This window comes from Brachyhypopomus gauderio, unplaced genomic scaffold, assembly GCF_052324685.1.
Source record: "Brachyhypopomus gauderio isolate BG-103 unplaced genomic scaffold, BGAUD_0.2 sc34, whole genome shotgun sequence".
Taxonomy (NCBI): domain Eukaryota; kingdom Metazoa; phylum Chordata; class Actinopteri; order Gymnotiformes; family Hypopomidae; genus Brachyhypopomus; species Brachyhypopomus gauderio.
Genome location: NW_027506866.1, coordinates 524,773 through 543,285, shown reverse-complemented (window position 1 = coordinate 543,285; position 18,513 = coordinate 524,773). Strand labels below are relative to the sequence as shown.

General features: G+C 42.7%; 1 protein-coding gene across 1 annotated transcript; it reads right to left on the bottom strand.

Annotated features, from left to right (window-relative positions):
* Positions 1 to 4,052: 4,052 nt before the first annotated feature.
* Positions 4,053 to 16,143, bottom strand: LOC143485465 (TOG array regulator of axonemal microtubules protein 1-like). The gene is made up of 6 exons (XM_076984907.1): positions 16,064 to 16,143; positions 15,804 to 15,925; positions 15,274 to 15,509; positions 14,627 to 14,785; positions 14,237 to 14,363; positions 4,053 to 4,223 (listed from the first exon to the last, which is right to left on the bottom strand). The coding sequence occupies exons 1-6, from the start codon at positions 16,065 to 16,067 to the stop codon at positions 4,053 to 4,055; spliced, it is 819 nt and encodes a 272-aa protein (XP_076841022.1). The 5' UTR covers positions 16,068 to 16,143.
* Between the last annotated feature and the right edge of the window lie 2,370 nt (positions 16,144 to 18,513).

The window sequence follows — 18,513 nt, the reverse complement described above, 5'->3', positions numbered from 1 at the left end:
GTTGCTTTGTTCCTGCTCTAATAAGATGTTATAGGCTGATATTGGCTAACACTGCAATTTGTAATCAGGGGCAGTGGCGGCTGGTCAATATGGGGCGCTGGGGCGCCGCCCCCTTAATATTGTTCCGATATTAAAATGAGTTCATTATAAACTGCGATAGTGAGGAAATTATTTAGTGACACTGTGTGTCTAATTGCCATGTTTGAATTTATTAAAAGTGTAAACACATAATTGTATTTAATTGCTTACATTGTGCACACTTCCTGTGTGCGGGGCACCGGTCTAATGAGAGTGCATGGAGAGGCATAAACTTTTGCCAAGCACTGATCTGAGGCTGCAGTTTAATTGGTCGGTTTCAGACACACCCACTCTTGTTGGTAGTGTCAGTCAGCTGCGGTTCGTTAAAGCTGGTTTATACTTTCGCGAGTGATCATAGGGCGAGACTCCGCCCACCTCGCGCGAACCTCCAACGTAAATCGGTTCATGTTGAATATCAGCAGGCTGGAGCAGCAGCTCATACAAAATGAGAGAAAATTCAGTTTTATCTTTACAAAATAATCTTCTCACAAAGCATTCAATTGAAGAACGTTAGGGCAAAATTCATGTTCAAATAAATAAAGGGCAATAAGACTGCTTTATTTGTTTTTAATTTGTTTACACCCCCCTCAATTATTTGTGCACCAGCCGCCACTGATCAGGGGTCATTTCCCTCTGGAAAAGAGCATCTGCCAAATATAGCAAAAGTAAATGTCTGAAGGGAGCCATGCAGTAACTGGGCTGATGCTATTGAAGTTACGTAGCATATTAGCCCTTGAATGCTGTGCCCACATAACTTAACGCCTGTCCCATCTTCCCCCATCTGCTCAGATGAGCATCCTGAGTCGTCTCAACAAGGAGAACGTAGACGAGTTCAACATTGTTCGCTCGTACGAGTGCTTCCAGCACAGGAACCACTTATGCCTGGTGTTTGAGATGCTGGGGCAGAGCCTGCAGGACTTCGTCAAGCACAGCCCGCTGCCGCTGAAGTGCATCCGGCCCATAGTGCAGCAGTTGGCCATGGCGCTCCTGAAGCTGAAGAGTCTGGGCCTGATCCACACCGACCTCAAGCCTGACAACATCATGCTGGTGGACCCCGTCAGGCAGCCGTACCGGGTCAAGGTCATCGACTTCGGCTCCGCCACCCACGTCTCCAAGGCCGTGTGCTCCTCCTACCTGCAGACCAGATACTACCGGTGAGTGGCACGGCCTAAGGCATATTGGAAACAGATGCATGGTTGCGGGAATCGCTTCCGCTCGAGTGTGCTTGAGAGGTGAACTGCCCGTTGTGGATGGCTATGGTGACACGGCTGCACATTAAGATTGTGATAAGCATTACGATGAACTGCAACGCGTTTGATTGCCATTTGATTTATAAGTGATGTATTCCTGGGCTGTCCCCTGTATCCTGGAGCATCTGAATACGATCAGGTCAGCCAACGGGCCTCGGATCCGAACCTCGCCTTTCTCACGCTTCTGTCTTTATTCACGAAGCATCGAAGAACAGTGCTGATTTAGAGTCTGCTTTCCCACCTCCTTTCCAGAACTTCCTCGCTGTGTAATAAAGATGTAAATCTTGTTTGGGAGAAGAGTGGAGTTGCTAACAGTGATGGCCACCTTTATTCCAACTATGCAGCTTGCTAGCTGTTCTGTAATGACTGGCAAGGAAGAGACTATGAATGATTTTTGGGGAACCAACAAAACAATTAACTCAAATGTGTTGAGAGTGTGATCTGTGGGCCCTTTAGGCCTGAGATGTGTTTGCTGGCTATAATTGGTAATCTAATAAGAGCTCTTTACAGTAGTGCTAGAAATACTGTCTTGCAGTGGGAAAAAATCTCAGGTTTGCATGGCAGTGGAATTCTAAGATGGGTCCAGGTGAAGCTCCCAGTACAACAGGGTTGACTGGTGCAAGGTGTTTTAGGAAAGCGAAGCCCTTACTGTGTTAGAGGTGCAGACCCATGGTGGCTTTGTGGCTGTAGGGACATGTAGGGTTTGGATAGAGTAGTTGTCTTTGCTAGCTCGTCTTCAGGATCAATATATGAACATAAAATAAAGTCATCCCATCATACCATAAAATCATCCCTCCTGTACGCTGTCGCCGCAGATCCGGTACATCTCCCAGACGCAGGGCCTTCCAGCAGAGAACCTCCTGAGTGCGGGAACCAAGACCAGATGCTTCTTCCACAGGGGCTCTGGCTCCAGCTACCATCTGTGGGGACTCAAGGTCCCCCATCCTTCTTGTGCCATGTGTTCGGTTCATAAGAGATCTGTAATGGCACCTGACAGTACACCTGAACGTTTTTTCTCCTTCTATGTTCCCCAGACGCCTTTAGAGCATGAGGTGGAGCTTGGCGTCAAGTCCCAAGAGACCAGGAGATACATTTTCGACCGTCTCGATGACATGAAGCAGGTTATTTGTGCTCTTGTACACCTTATTGCACGTTTGCATCACTGCTGTGACATGCAAATGAAGAACAAAGCGCATGCTGCTGGTGGAGCATGTAGAGCAAGGTCTTGGTTTTGAGTTCAAGGGTTCGTGCTGTCATAATAAGAAGTGTATGTAAGTCTCAACAGCGCCTGTGAAATGCAGAGGAACACACGGCAATGTTGCTGCTGAAACAGCGTCTTAGGCACATCGCCGCCGTCTGCTGGCACATAATATGACCTACCCGTTCGTCTCCCATGCAGGTCAACATGCCCATTCTGGAAGGCACAGACGTTCAGGTGGAGAAGGCTGACCGGTGGGAGTTCATCAACCTGCTTAAAAAGATGCTGACGCTGGACGCAGGGAAACGGATCACGCCATTGGAGACTCTCAAACACCCATTCGTCACCATGGCTCACCTCTCTCACTACCCTCACAGTGCACAGTGAGTGTGTACAGGACCGTCCCTCCGTCTCACACAGTCCAGCCTGTGTTCCAGCTCCGACGCGGGCAGGATGGTTTGCGTGTCGATCATTATGCAGGGCTGGGCGCTCCATAATTTGCTTCTTTCGTGTAAAATGTATTCAGACAAGGAGCTAAGAATTCCAACTGGAAGCACACTAAAGTTGCATGCAAATGGAAGAAAACCCCAAAGAGCTCTTTTTAAGGAACGCCATCTTATTGTAACTTGCTGTAGCACAGTGCTGTAACTCACCTCTTTCTGTCTCACTGACTCTGTGTGTCACTCTCGTTGTCTGTCTCACTCTCTGTCTCTCTCACTTTGCAGTGTAAAGTCTTGCTTCCAGAACATGGAGATCTGTAAGCGGAGGTCCACGGGCTTCGACGGCAGCAGAGGCCTGTTCGGCAGTGGGGGCGTGGCTGGGGGCGGGGGCCAGCACCAACTCCAACCTCCCAGTCACCTTCAGCAGCCAGCCCGACCAACACAGCCAGGTGGGCCTGCCAGCACAAGCTTGTCGTGTGTTGCACCAGTATCCCCAAACCTACAGCTCACATTAAACACTGCAGGTGTTCAGATAAGAAATTACTCACCGGAAATGTGCTTTTCAGCTATGTTTGAAGGGTCTTGCCATTAAGTACATGTGACCTGTTTGTTGGTTGTGTGTGTGTCCTCTGCCACGCACCCATCTCAGCCCATCGTCATCTCGGACACACTCCACCCCGCTGTCAGAATAATCACCATCTCCAGCGACACCGAGGGCAAGGACAATGCCAAGATCCTGCCCACCAGGTGCCCTCCCCGCGAACTCCTTTGCTCCGCCTCCTGTGCCTCTGAGCTCTGTGTTGAAACGGTCACCCTTCTGTTTGCTCACTTTGTGGATTTAAACACTCCTCCCTAGCTGCGGCGTGAACAACCGGGTGGACGTCAACAGCTGTGTGACCGTGCGGGACTCGGACACCTGCAGCCCGCTCAGCCCCAGGCGCCTGCCCACCTTTGTGGAAAACGCCGCCACCCTGCCCAAGTCGCTGGCCATGGTCATCCCACCGGGTGAGTCCCACGCGCTCTGCTTCTCCCTCCCCTCCGGCTCTGTCGACAGGCCGCAGTCGTTGATCACTGTCTCACATCTCCTTATAGAATAGAGCGCCACGGCCTCCGGGATGGTCCAAAAAGACCTCGGTTGTGCCTTCTGCCAGAGCAGCCCTGCCCGGCGCCGAGAGACACAGAGCCGCGTCCTCCAAGTTTCAGCCTCTCTGAGCCAGGTAGAGCGTCTGTAGAGCAGTTTGCCTTCTCACGCTGCAGCTGCCATCACACTTCACACTGCCCCATAGAAAATCTTATCTTCGCCCTGTTGTCTTATCCACATGCTGCAACCAGGTGTAGTCCAGAGAGTAGTTCAGCTGGGAGTATTGATATCTCACTGCCATTTTGTGTCTTGGCTCCTCCTACAGGTCCAGGATCTGTTGTGATCTCATGACAGTTCAGGAGGCAGATCCCCCTGGCACCAGTCCACCAGTCAGGAGGATCAACTCACTCCCTGCTCTTTCTTCAATTTGCACTCCTGTTACATTTGCACATTATATTTCTAATTCATTGCATACGTTCACTTTAATCGTAATTACACCAGATTCCTCATACATTCACTTTGCACATACAGTATGTTTACTTACTGCTGCATACGCCACTTACTTGAATGTAAATTTCAGAGACCTCTATTTATTTTATTATATATATAAACAACTCAGCTATATTTTTTATCTTTACTATTGTACTTACCTTTACTATTGTACTATTCCTTTTTTTACTGTTTTAGTTAATGTTAATTTTAAGTAAATGTTTACCGCTGCACTATGGAGTCTGAGAGTAACGTAATTTCAATCCTGTGTATGTCCCGCACGTATCACAGATTTGACAATAAAGCAGGCTCTTCTTACCTGAAAAAAATGACTTTATTACAGAATTTCAATACTGCAGTGTCTGGGCTTTTTTGCTTGTTTGTTAGTCCATTTTTGTTTGTTTTAGCCTATTTTAGTATTTTGTTTTTAAATTATGTTTATTTCAGATGCATCATCTGTTTTATATATTTATTTTTATTTAACATTTATTCAACCAGGAGGAATCTCACTGAGTTACAATAACTCTTCTCCTAGGGAGTCCTGGCCAATATTTGCAGAACAAAACAATTATACACAATGACATACAATACTTCTATACACAACACAATTTCAGAGAGGGTAAGAAGCCTAGGTTTAAGACAGCTTGACGCTCATTCCAAACATAAGGCGCATACAATGAAAAAGCCATTTTCCCCAACTCAATCAATCAATCAATCAAATTTTATTTATATAGCACTTTTTACAACAGTTGTTGTCACAAAGCAGCTTTACAAGTGCCGAGTCCTAGCCCCCAGTGAGCAAGCCAAAGGCGACAGTGGCAAGGAAAAACTCCCTAGTTTTTTGCATGAGGAAGAAACCTTGAGAGGAACCAAGACTCAGGGGGGGAACCCATCCTCCTCTGGCCGACACCGCTCACCATGACCAACTCTGTTCTTTCTAATGGGCTATCTAAGAGCAACTTATTTTGTGATTTTGTATTATATAAATAAGATAAATTAGATTGAAATGGAAGTAGATTAGAAATATATAAAGGTATTTTCCCCATTAGGGCCTTTGCAATAAAAAATCAATACATGATACTTCCTACTAATAATTTTATCCACTGAATTTCTGTGACATTACATGTACACCGTATACGTCCTGTGTGTGGGGCGCCGAACTAATTAGTGTCTATTAAACTTTTGGCAAACACGTGACTTGGAGAAGCTTTTTAACAGTGTGTGATAATGCAGACACAAAATAAAGACAATTGTATACTTCATCACAGCTGTGGCGTTATGGTGAAATATCTGATCGGTTGGAGCAGTTCTTAACCAATTAGATTGTGTGGCAGGAACTAACTCCTTTATACATGTGTTAGCAATGTATTAATTTGGATAGATTGCTTATAATGCTAGCTTGCTGCTAACGTTAGCATTCAGTAAATGTGTTGCTGTGTTAGAGTTTTAAAAATGTATCTCAAGTATTGGGAAACGCATGTTAGCAGTCGTAAAAAAACTAAAGGATTTCTTAGAATTTAGCAGAAATTTTAGTTAGAAATACACTCACTACCAGCAGGATGTAAAGTTGGTGTTTATTTTAGCTTGTTTGAAGTAAATAAATGAAAATGCTTCCTCTCTCTCTCTCTCTCTCTCTAATTTTATGTTGCGCAAGGCAAGCATTTTATTGCTCAAAAATAACTTTATTGCTTAAAAGCACTGATTTGAGGAATCTCTGTTCATGTCACGTTATAGCCTATGTCTTGTCATTCACTTGATCTTTTGTATGAAGCACACTGTTTTGCTTTTGACTGAAAGCAGTAATGGTTTAAAATGTTATTTGATGCCAAATGATAATAAACAAGTTCATATCTATGAAACCAGTGTTGTCAGTGAAGTTCATTTACAATAATTATAACAATTAAGTATTAATAATAAAAAATCTCATAAGTATCTCTTAAGTTATTTGTAACTGTGTAGTGATTAATACTGTAGCAGGAACCACATACCAAAATTATAGCAATAGCAAAAATGCCTTTATTAAGACTCACATTCTAACATCAGAGAGACCCAACAAGTGTTTGTACATGCCGTCTTTATATACGATTTCTCCACGCCCCAAACTCACAGATCTGCTTCTATGCCTTACATGGTATTGTTGTTCGAACAAACAAGTCTTCTCTCTTTGTCTCCAAACCTAACATCTCTTATACATATGGTTCCTGTCTCTGGACTGTCTGCTTGACCCGAGGTCACCATACATCAGGATGTCATACATTCATGTTTCACCCATGTCAGTATTATTAGTTCACCACTTCTGCTTGAGCAATCACCTTCTCGTTTAAACTCCTTACGCATCATGATTTCCTAAGGCCCTCTCTTGGGTTCACAGCTCGGACACATTTAAAACAATAGTTACATTTAATTCCTATATTATGTTTAAAGGGTAAGCAAAATATATTGTTGCTAATGCTAGTGCTAAGCAAAAGGATCCAAATCCAAAATCACAACAAAAGTTAAATTAACAAGTAAAAGCAACTGAGTAATTTTAAATTGAGTAAATTTAGTAATTTCAACTTTTGATTAGTTCACTCTATTTAAATCATATAAGTATGAATTGTATCCATACAACTCAATTATATTAGTTTTGACAGAAGCCATTACTTAATTTTTTTGAGGCAACGAGTTACCTCTGTTTTTTAAGTAGATTGAACTTATTAGGGTTAATTGGTTGCCTTGAAGTTTGCGGTGGGGAGCAAAGACACGCGGGACACGCCTACTTCTTTGGTAGCCTATCAGTATAGTTAATTATATTTCCTCTTATGTGACTGGATTATCCTGGATGATTTGCGTTAGCGTTTGGATAGCTCGTTAGCTGACCAGGGGGCTATTCCACGAAGCGAGCTTATGAATGCGACGCTTATTAGAGTGAGCCTCGCTTGAGTTAGCCAAACAGTTCACTTCCGTCTAGTTCCGTTCCACTAACGAAATCCAGATGCAACCTATTCCCACTAATTCAAGCCAGGCTTTTGTAATCGGCGAACATGCGCGTGCACACAGTATTTACACAGCCTCACTAATCGATATTCGAAAAGGCAAGAAAATGTCGAAAGAGCTGAAGAAACGAGCAGCTTTTTTTTTCTTCTGCTGAACAGGAGCTACTCATACGTCTTTATGAGGAATATAAACACGTTATTATGAAGAAAGGCAACACATCCTGTATTAATAAAGCCAGAGAAGCTGCTTGGCATAATATTGCAGACAGATTAAATGCGTGAGCATATACACTACCGTTCAAAAGTTTGGGGTCACCTAGAAAATTTTGTGTTTTCCCTGAAATCTCATACTTTTATTTATTAAATGAGTTGCAAAATGAATAGAAATATAGTCCAGACATTGACAAGGTAGAAATAATGTTTTTTTTTTAAATTTGAAATAATTTTCTACTTTAAACTTTGCTTTCGTCAAAGAATGCTCCCTTAGCAGCAATTACAGCATTGCAGACCTTTGGCATTTTAGCTGTTAATTTGCTGAGGTAATCTGGAGAAATTTCACCCCATGCTTCCAGAAGCCGCTCCCACAAGTTTGATTGGGTTAATGGGCACTTTTTTTCGTACCATACGGTCAAGCTGCTCCCACAACAGCTCAATGGGGTTGAGATCTGGTGACTGCGCTGGCCACTCCATTACCGATAAAACACCAGCTGCCTGCTTCTTCTCTAAATAGTTTGTGCATAATTTGGAGGTGTGCTTTGGGTCATTGTCCTGTTGCAGGATGAAATTGGCTCCAATCAAGCGCTGTCCACAGGGTATGGCATGGTGTTGCAAAATGGAGTGATAGCCTTCCTTATTCAAAATCCCTTTTACCTTGTTCAAATCTCCCACTTTACCAGCACCAAAGCAACCCCAGACCATCACATTACCTCCACCATGTTTGACAGATGGTGTCAGGCACTCTTCCAGCATCTTTTCAGTTGTTCTGCATCTCACAAATGTTCGTCTGTGTGATCCAAACACCTCAAACTTTGATTCATCTGTCCATAACACTTTTTTCCAATCTTCCTCTGTCCAATGTCTGTGTTCTTTTGCCCATATTAATCTTTTTCTTTTATTAGCCAGATATGGCTTTTTCTTTGCCACTCTGCCCTGAAGGCCAGCATCCCGGAGTCGCCTCTTCACTGTAGACATTGACACTGGCGTTTTGCGGGTACTATTTAATGAAGCTGCCAATTGAGGACCTGTGAGGCGTTGATTTCTCAAACTGGAGACTCTAATCTACTTGTCTTCTTGCTCAATTGTGCAGTGGGGCCTTCCACTTCTCCTTCTACTCTGGTTAGAGCCTGTCTGTGCTCTCCTCTGAAGGGAGTAGTACACACCATTGTAGAAAATCTTCAGTTTCTTGGCCATTTTGTGATTTTAATCGAACCAACAATTGTAATGCTCCAGATTCTCAACTAGCTCAAAGGAAGGTCAGTTTTATAGCTTCTCTAATCAGCAAAACTGTTTTCAGCTGTGCTAACCTACTTGCACAAGGGTTTTCAAGGGTTTTCTAAATATCCAATAGCCTCCTTACAGAGTTAGCAAACACAATGTACCATTAGAACACTGGAGTGATGGTTGTTGGAAATGGGTCTCCATACATCTATGTAGATATTGCATTAAAAACCAGATGTTTACAGCTAGAATAGTCATTTACCACATTAATAATGTATAGAGTGTATTTTTGATGCATTTACTGTTAGCTAAATTGAAAAAAAAAAAAAACTGCTTTTCTTTCAAAAATAAGAACATTTCTAAGTGACCCCAAACTTTTGAACGGTAGTGTAATTTAATCCATTCATTGGCATTTTAAAAGTGTTATAGTAAATTAATAATGTTAATAATAATTTCATGATTTAAAAGTAACATGAGCAGGGTTAAGAGAACGTGGCAGCAGGTCAAGGTGAAATATAAAAATATACTCCAGAATGGTAAGTACAGTTGATTAGTCCAATGTGCAGGAAAAGGTAAAACACCATATTAAATAACTCTATAAAATATTTTAGCAACCAGAAAGAAAACTGCTACTGCTGCTGCTGGTGGTGGGCCTCCTGTAGCAGCCCTCACTCCTGCAGAAGACCTTGCTTTAGAGCAAAACAGCGGACACCACATCATTGTGGGAATTGAAGGAGGAACATCATCTGATCCTGTCTGTCCTCATGATACACAGCCTTATGTTAAAGGTAGGTTCAGTTGTTTCTCAGATTTTACATGTTTGTTCTTACAGGCTAGTATTATTGTATTCTTGATGACTACAGTGGTGGGGGGTGTGCGGACTCTTTTAGACCCTCCTGTATTTGACAATGATGTGAGTACTATAAACCAGCCTATTTCTTATGACTGAACCCTGAGGATCGTTAACATTTATGTGTCTTAATTTGTTGTTTGCAGGGGGAGATTGCCGGACCATCCAGGATGGTACAGGAGAATGAGGACACAGTGTCTGCCTGTTCTGTAAGGCGTGTGTGTCTATGTATCTGTCTGTTAATGTGCTGTGTGATCTCATGATTTGTGTTGTATTTAAAGGAAATAGAAGAACAGAGAGAAGACCCTCAGGCCTCCATGTCCAGAGCTCACACCTCTGCAAGAGAACACGTGAGTAGTAGTTATGCAGTTCAACATGAATAAATACTTCTCAATCTTGACTATACTTCAGTCTTAAAGGAATCTGAGATTAGTGAGATCTACAAAAGGTTCTTGCTCCAAGATATAGAATGTAAAAAAGCAGATCTGCAATACAAAAAACTAAAAATATGGAAGTTGGAGCTTGAAATAAAGAAAATGGAGAAAAATGTGAGTATTTGCAAAAAGGTCTCACTTTAATATGCTTGTTTTTGCAAGATAAGTAAATCAAAGTTTCTTCTGTCCACAGGCTCAGCAAGACTATTAATAAATTTCTCTTTCCAAAAAAAAGCCGTCTTGTTTTATGTTAATAGTGTTAATGAACAAATGCAAACAAAATATTCCCTTAACCAAAGTAAGTGTTTGCATACATGTCCCTCATAGCTCTACCATCCATGTGGTCTGCAATTAAAATGCCATCTTCCCATTGCTCCAACTGCACTCTTGGCATTTCTTCTTTTTGCAGTATTGCCACATTGTGCAAAACTGCACAGGGTGCTACGATATCACAGGCTCTCTCAGGGGTGACTCTGAGATGGCGCAAGCAGTTAAATCTGCTCTTTAACTGTCCAAATGCCATCTCACTGCATGCCCTTGTCTTAGAATGTGCACGATTGAACCTCCTCTCTGCATCTGTTGTAGGGTCTGCATATGGGGTAAGGAGAAAAGGTTGGCAGGGGTAACCCCTATCCCTAAGCAATAAGCCAGGAAAAGCACCTACAATTATAAGGAGAAGAGTTAAACACTGAGGCCAAATCTGCACTATTTTGTGTGGTTGGAGTGTTTTTACCTTGGGCAAACCTCTGTGCCAGTGAGGAGGCACGAAATATTGTGCACCGAGCCGGGCCATTTTACCTCAATGTTGGAGAATAGAAATTGGCTGGTGCAAACCATTTAGAACAATGGCAAAAGTGACAAAGGGTGAAAGTTGTTCAAACCCATGAACTGACATGCTTTACATTTTCTGTTGGGTAGGCAAAACTTGCATGTACCTGTACATTGATGCTGTGAAATAATTTTTTGGTTCACATAGTCTGCCTCCATGGGTACAGATGGAGCCTTTATCCAGATGTGAGTACAGTCTATAGCACCAATGACATTTGAAAATCCTAGAGAATTCAATGCGTTTTGAATTGAATGAATTTTAGCATGAAATAGTTGATTAAGATGAATACAAAGCACTTTGGTAAGTGCTCTGGATAAGAGCATCTGTTAAAGTCATATACATTTAACTCCAGTGCCAGCCCCCTACTGCCTGACCGGATAAGCCTACACCATGATGGACATTACTACATCTTTTCCTTTTCTTTATTTTCTTTCTGTCTAAATTGTTGTTGTTGTCATGGTGAGCGGTGTCGGCCAGAGGAGGATGGGTTCTCCCCCTGAGTCTTGGTTCCTCTCAAGGTTTATTCCTCATGCAAAAAAACTATGGAGTTTTTCCTTGCCACTGTCGCCCTTGGCTTGCTCTCTGGGGGCTAGGACTCGGCACTTGTAAAGCTGCTTTGTGACAACAACTGTTATAAAAAGCGCTATATAAATAAAATTTGATTGATTGATTGATTGATTGACTCCAAGTTACTGATCAAACCAACACTACTTCTCATGAATACATGCCAGCTGTTCTGAAAAGGATGGGAAGGATGCCTCTGTGACCAGGGAATTTGATGAATATATTAAGGAAACGCTTAAGCGCAAGGTAAACCTTTCGAATTTCGCGGCAGACCGTTGCCTTACTAAGATGTTATGCATCCCCAACACTGTACAGAAATGCATGACTGGCAAAGAAGCGCAAAGCGATACAGACCGTTTGGGGTTTGGTAAGAGCTTTACAACGTCTAGTGGTCTTCTCAATATATGGCTCCAGTAATTTACAAAGATATATAATACTGTGTCTTCTGAACAAATAAGTAGTCATCTGGAAAGCCCAGTGGATCTGTCCTGTCCTGGAATGACCTTGGAGCTGGTAGCATGAATGCTCTGCACACTATACACGCTCCCTCATCTACTGGATTCTCTACAAATGGGCATGCCATGGTCAATCAGCCTTCAGCCTTCACTGTTAGCTGCTCTTTTATAGCATACATTTTGGATTATTTGTATCACCTGTATGAAAATCTTGGTAAGGTAGTTGTCTGTGTCCATTTCTTTTTGCACCATTAAGTTAACCACACATTTACATTATTTATACTGAACATATATAAATTGCAGAGTGATATGATTTGCTTGTAATTTGAACACAAAAGAGGAAGTATGGGGATAAATATATACCTAAAAGTATCTTCACCTAAATTACTCAGTATTAATAATTATTAATACTCAGGTACAAAGAATTGTATTTTTTGTGATATAGAGTTTATACTAATGTATGTTTCTGCACCATAACTGCGATTAGACACTGTATTCCATTTTACACTGACCTGAATTTGTGAAGATTAAACCAATACATTAAAATGTACAGAAACCTCACTGATTAACAATGAATATGTACTCTTAAGATCGAAATATATATTGCATTTGGAAATATAATTATTAAATTTTGATAATAACCTGCAATCATTCCAAAGTAATAATTACAGTACTCAATTAAATGTATAAAGATATGATATTATATGCTACATCCACAGCAATTTAATGGATAGAACTACAGTGGAACCTTGTTCCTCAATTCAGTTTCCCGGATGGCGAGACTGACATCACGCTGCTCAGCCAATAGAAGCGGTCCCGCTAAGCTAAGCCTCAACTCTAGCCTGGTACAGAGCAGGTTAGTTCAAACGTATATGTTGCTGTAGTAACTGAGCGAGGCTCAAGTCTCGCCTCTTTCGTGGAACCGAATTTGAGCAAAATGAGCCAGGCTTGTCTTAAAAAGCCCGGCTTACTGAGTTAGCTCGCTTTGTGGAATACCCCCCAGATCCTTGTTTCTTGTGTATGTGATAAATTACATTCTGCACAGTTACCTCAGGATATGTCAACAGAAAATAACAATCATAGAACAATATATATCTATAGTCACCATGACAACAGTTATCAAAAGTGCAAAAAGAGCAGAGCTCCTAGGTGTGTTAAACCTGATGTGATTCACTAAAATCTGTGCTCCTTATTTAAAAGGACTTCTGAGTTTAAGGATTTAGCTTTTTGCTAATTCAAAATGTTAAAAACGTTTGACTTTCTTCCTCTCTCTTTCATTTAGAGTGCAGGCACAGTAAGAAATGCACAAACATCTCCATCCTCAAGTAGAATCCATGTTGGGCTTTATTTTGGTCTGGAGGTCTGGCTGGCAGCTCTCATGTGGTCGGGAGGTTCTTCACAATCTCTCTTAGGCTCTTGCGGATATTGGAAGGTTGGTAACCAGCGCAGTCCAGCAGCGCGGGGCCCATGTGAGCATGAAGGGCTTGGCATAGGTGGACAGTGGCCCCTCTCACGCTTCCACCCCTCCCGTGGACCGTACCACTGTTGCTGGAGGTCCCCAGGAGGTACCAGAGCAGAGGGAGCACCTTCTGCTCAACCAGTTGTGGCTTGCAGGGGTAAAGTTCCCTAACCAGCTCTATAAAAAGGACATTTAAAAGGAACAATGATAAATAAATCAACCCTGGACAGCACTGGGTTATTACAGAAGCATTTTCTTAACCTAGAAAGATTTCATTCAATTAAAGTGACAGTATTTGGTAACTATGGTAACTCTCTGGAATGATTATTATCAATATTATAAATATTATTAATTAATATAGGAATTATAGTATTTCTGGTAAATCTTTTATCTTTTTTTATATCTGGCATCTCTTAGCATATCAGTGGAATGACTTTCTGAAAGAATAGTTTTTTGATAAATGTATTTGAAATTCAAGCCGGTTCATTTTGAACCATGCTCTGTCCTTTAACTACTGGGTCTGGAACTACACTGTGCATGCCCTACTGTAAATACAATGTGTGGTGCCACACACTGCCCTGTACTCGAGTATTTGTTTACAATATATGTCTACACATACATTTGTTTAATGAGTTAACATGGGGCATAGTGGATGGGATAAAAAATCCTCATCATGTATCCAAACATGAATCTCTACCTTGGATTTCAGAGTGTGGACAGTGTCCCTGATGGTTGCCAGGTCTTTGGCAGGGATGTACTTTTCCACCATCTTATCAAAGTCGTGGTGGGAGGACAGGAACAGCAGCATACGCCGGCCCAAGCGCCTGAGACGAGGAACAGACCCCAAAACAGGAGAGAACTGTGAGGGACCCGTAACTCACAGCACACTGACCATTTATCTTACCAGCACAATTTTACAAGGCTGTCTGTGTCTAGAAAACACGATAGTGCTTCTATTACTCTACAATTTAGCAGCATTTGCTGACTTCAGAGTATCAGACTAGGAGACTAAAAGAATCAGCAAAATATTACTATCTGGGAAACTGAATAAGCTTTGTAGAATTCTCGTTCTGATCCCAGTACTAACTTGGTTTCTTGTGAAGAGTCCTGTGCCAACTTGGAGACTGCAGGAATAATTCGCGGTGTGATGTCTTTCGCCCCAGACAATAAGCGGCCAGCACCAATCTTCTCTACCAAAGTAGCCAAGTGCCGAGCAGTACACTTTCTTACTGCAGCATTCAGATGACTTTTGAGGAAAACAGAAGGAAAAAAATAACTATTATAATAATAGTAATAACTATTAATCCATCCAATGTATACAGTACAACTTTTAACTTCTATAAAGAAACTTAAAACCCTTATGTATGATCTAATTGCACAATCAAATGATCATATTCTATTCGATTGCTTAGCTTGCACCAGTTAGTGTACATGTGTATTTTTAAACAGAAAATGTTTGTATGTCCTCTGTGAGCTAGCTAACTAGCCTATTTTTTAAGCATTGTGAATGGCAGTTTGGATCAGCAGAGCGGAGATGGAACACAATAAAAATAACATATAAGAGGATAAATAACTAAAAATATTGATATAGGCCAGGGCAATATTTTGAAAGAACATTGGAGAGGTAAAAACAGCAGCAAAAAACAACAGCCAAAATTAGTGCTGTGTTAGCTTCTTGTGACTGTTGTTGCTATCTGAAAGCCACAGTTTAAAGCTCACTGCATGCTAACTGACCAGAGTCCTCCAGCGAGAAGGGCGTTCATGCTCCGAATGGGGGTGCAGTTCTGCACCATGCTGTCCAGAGCTGTGTCCACGTCCTGCCTGATGAAGCCTTTGGACTCCGCTGCTTTGTGGAGGAGGACCTTAGCCGTAGCCTCCATTTCCTGGTCCATCCCTTTCTGCAGGCTGGAGTACAACTCCCTCAAGGACACCACCGCCGTGCGGGACACGCCAGAGCGCAGGTTCAGCACCTGCAGGAAAGACGACGTTCCAGCTCGTTTTAGCCACATCCAACACTGCCACCGCCATCTTAATAAGTATAATCCACCACTGCAATGTGTTATGTAGGCGGAAATACCTTAATCACTAATTACAGTTAGATATTCCATCTGAATTTCAATTAGATGAGAAATGTTTTTATCAAAAAAGAATTTCAAAGTACTATGCAAAATCTGCCTTGACTGTCAGCAACATCACCTGTAATGTGTACATGCTGATGGCATGTTTGTATTCTGTCTATCCACTGATGTTTGCACTGGACATACACGGACATCAGTGGGTTGTGCCTCTTCGGTAATGGTAGACCTTGATCTGATTGTTCTCGTCCAGGCCGAGCTGGACCAGCCCATTGGTGGGTGGGGCAGCTGGGTAGCGTGTGAAGAGAGGCCTGGGCAGAGGTTCAGGAGAGTACAAGGGTGCAAGAGAGTGTGTGTGAAAATATGATGCATTCTGTTCCCGTACTGGTTTGTGTGTGATACATACATGTGTATAAGCTGAGGGGGAGAGAGAGATTGTGAAAGGATACACATTTGGGTCTTTGCGTTGTGATTCCAGCCACCTTTTGTTGTCTTCAATCAGTCTCTGCAGCCTCTGGCTATCTAGCTCAGAGGAGAGACTACACACACACACACACACACACACACACACACACACACACACACACACACACACACACATGATGGAAAAGCACTGTATGAGTTCATCAATTTTCCTTTCAAAATCAACAGCAGCACTGACCCTGTGAGTGAGAGTGAGAGATTGTGAGCGAGCCTGCACAGGTGTGCAAGTGTGTGTAGTCACCTTGCTGGAGTGTATCCACTATATGCTCTGGTAGCCCTCATGGGATAGCGGGCACTGGTATCCATGGAAACTCCTAAAATCAGAGCAGTCTTAATACAGGTAGTGTGGTTTAGATTGAAGCTAATCTGAAGCAGGTCTCTACACTGCATCACACTTGCACTGGAAAAGATCGGCATTATCCAAGCACAGAAAATCAATGGAGGTCATCAACTATGCAAAAAAGGCTATAAATCCAGCAGTGACTGGTTTGTGCTTGAGGGAGAGGCAGAAGTTTTCTATTTGTATTTTAAAGGTTTTACGAGTGATGAAGAAATGAAGCATTAGTGAAAGTTACTGCAGCCCACTGAGGTGACCACTGCTCATCACTGCTAATGTTTGGGGTGTGTCTGTCTCTACGTACCAGGGAAGAGTTTGCTCCAGTGGGAGTTCAAATGAAGGTCAGACCCGTGTGTTTTTGGGACAGAACAGTGTAAGAAACTGTTCTGATTGGCCAATGAAGAGGAGGCGGGGCTTGGTGTCCATGCCCAGGACGGGGCAGGAGGGAAGGAGGAGGACGGAGGTGGCTGAGGGAGGGGCTGGACGGTCCTCCCAGTGAGAGATCCCAGTGCACCCAGCACTGTGTTCAGCTGGCCAGAGATCTGCTGCAGGGACTCTGCTAACTGCTGCACTTTCACTGGCACTGCATGTGCTGAAACAGAGAGGAAGACCAGGGTTTGGGTGTATTACTGCTAGAGAGATAAAAACATCAGACAACTATGAACCAACAAGACCAGAGTGGACTCTAGAGCTGCTTACAGTTGTGGGCAAATTTTTAGTTTTCACAGTTTGCTTCCTCAGTTTATTTTTTTAAGAACCTTTTGTCAAATGTTTATGTGATATAATGAAGTACAATTATTAACAGTCCATAATTGTTTGTTGCTAAACTGCTCCTGAATCGTTGGGAGAAGTTGTTCTGGAAGGATGTTTTGATACCTTCCCTTATTCATGGCTGTGCTTTGCTTAGGCAACATTGGGAGTGACCCCACACTTTGATGGTGTGAGGAGGCTCATAGCTGCCTCCTCTGTAGGAGACGCTCCTGTAGGAGACGCTCCCTGAAGCCTCCTTCATGCAACTTGAAGCACTCTCCCCAAAGTCCTTAGTGACTGGATAAATGGTTGATTGGGGTGCATCGTACAAGCCGCACTGTCCTTGCCTGTGAAACCCTTTTGATGCAATGATGACTGAACGTGTTTCCTTGGAGGTGACCATGGTTAACAGGAGAAAACGTAAACGCACCACTACCCTTTTAAAGCAACCAGTCTTCTCTTCTAATCTGCATGACGGATTGATGTCAGCTGTCTTATCCTCATCAACTTTTTATCTCCTGAGCTAACGAGATCATCACTGAAATGATCTCCATTAACTGAAATGGAGGAGCCGTAATGCAATAATTTTGTATTGTAATTTTGTATTGTAAAAGGTCATTTTCATCACAGGGAATGACTTTGCAATTAATTGCAATTCATCTAATCACTCTTCACAATCTAGAATCAATACAAATTGCCACCATAAAAAAAACTATGGCAGTAAACTTTGTGAAAACCAAAATTAGTGCCTTCTCAAAATGTCTGCCCGTGTGTGCGTGTTGTGCATTCAGAGTTTGTCTCTCACTCGTCTCCTCTTGGCCATACTCGTCTCTGCTCGTCTCTGAGTCTCTGACATCAAATGAGACTCTCCGATCTCCCACCAGCCGCTCGCCTTCATCACATGACAGCTGAGAAAAACATTGTAAAGCCCAGGTAGGTATTAATGTGGGTTTGTACGTAAGTGTGTGGGTGCAGGCACACGCGTGTGTGTGTGTGTGTGTGTGTGTGTGTGTGTGTGTGTGTTACCTCCTCTGCCAGTGACGTCTCCAGCTGGCTGAGTCTCTCCTCTTTCTTTCTCAGGAGCGTGTGGTCCTTCTGGACTGTCTCCCTCAGCTTCTCCTGCTCACTCACCTCCTACAGCACAGGGGAGCAGAACATCTAAGAGGAACTACACTCATGCTTCCTACTGTCTCCTATCTGACCTGGCTACATGGCTGTAGGCCCTGCAAGACCTAACGTGCTTAGACCCACCACGGCACTGAAACCGTCTAAAGTAGTCTTAAAATCTCTTAATATTCTCAGATAAAGGTCAATCACTCTCCTGGTTCA

Bases quoted from the DNA above. Each gene is read 5' to 3' on its own strand.
- LOC143485465 (XM_076984907.1), bottom strand. The intron at 14,786-15,273 runs GTCAGTTAGCAT...TTTCCTCAAAAG, and splicing joins CTTCTCGCTGGAGGACTCTG to TCATCTGAATGCTGCAGTAA. The intron at 14,364-14,626 runs GTTAGTACTGGG...TCCTCGTCTCAG, and splicing joins GACTCTTCACAAGAAACCAA to GCGCTTGGGCCGGCGTATGC.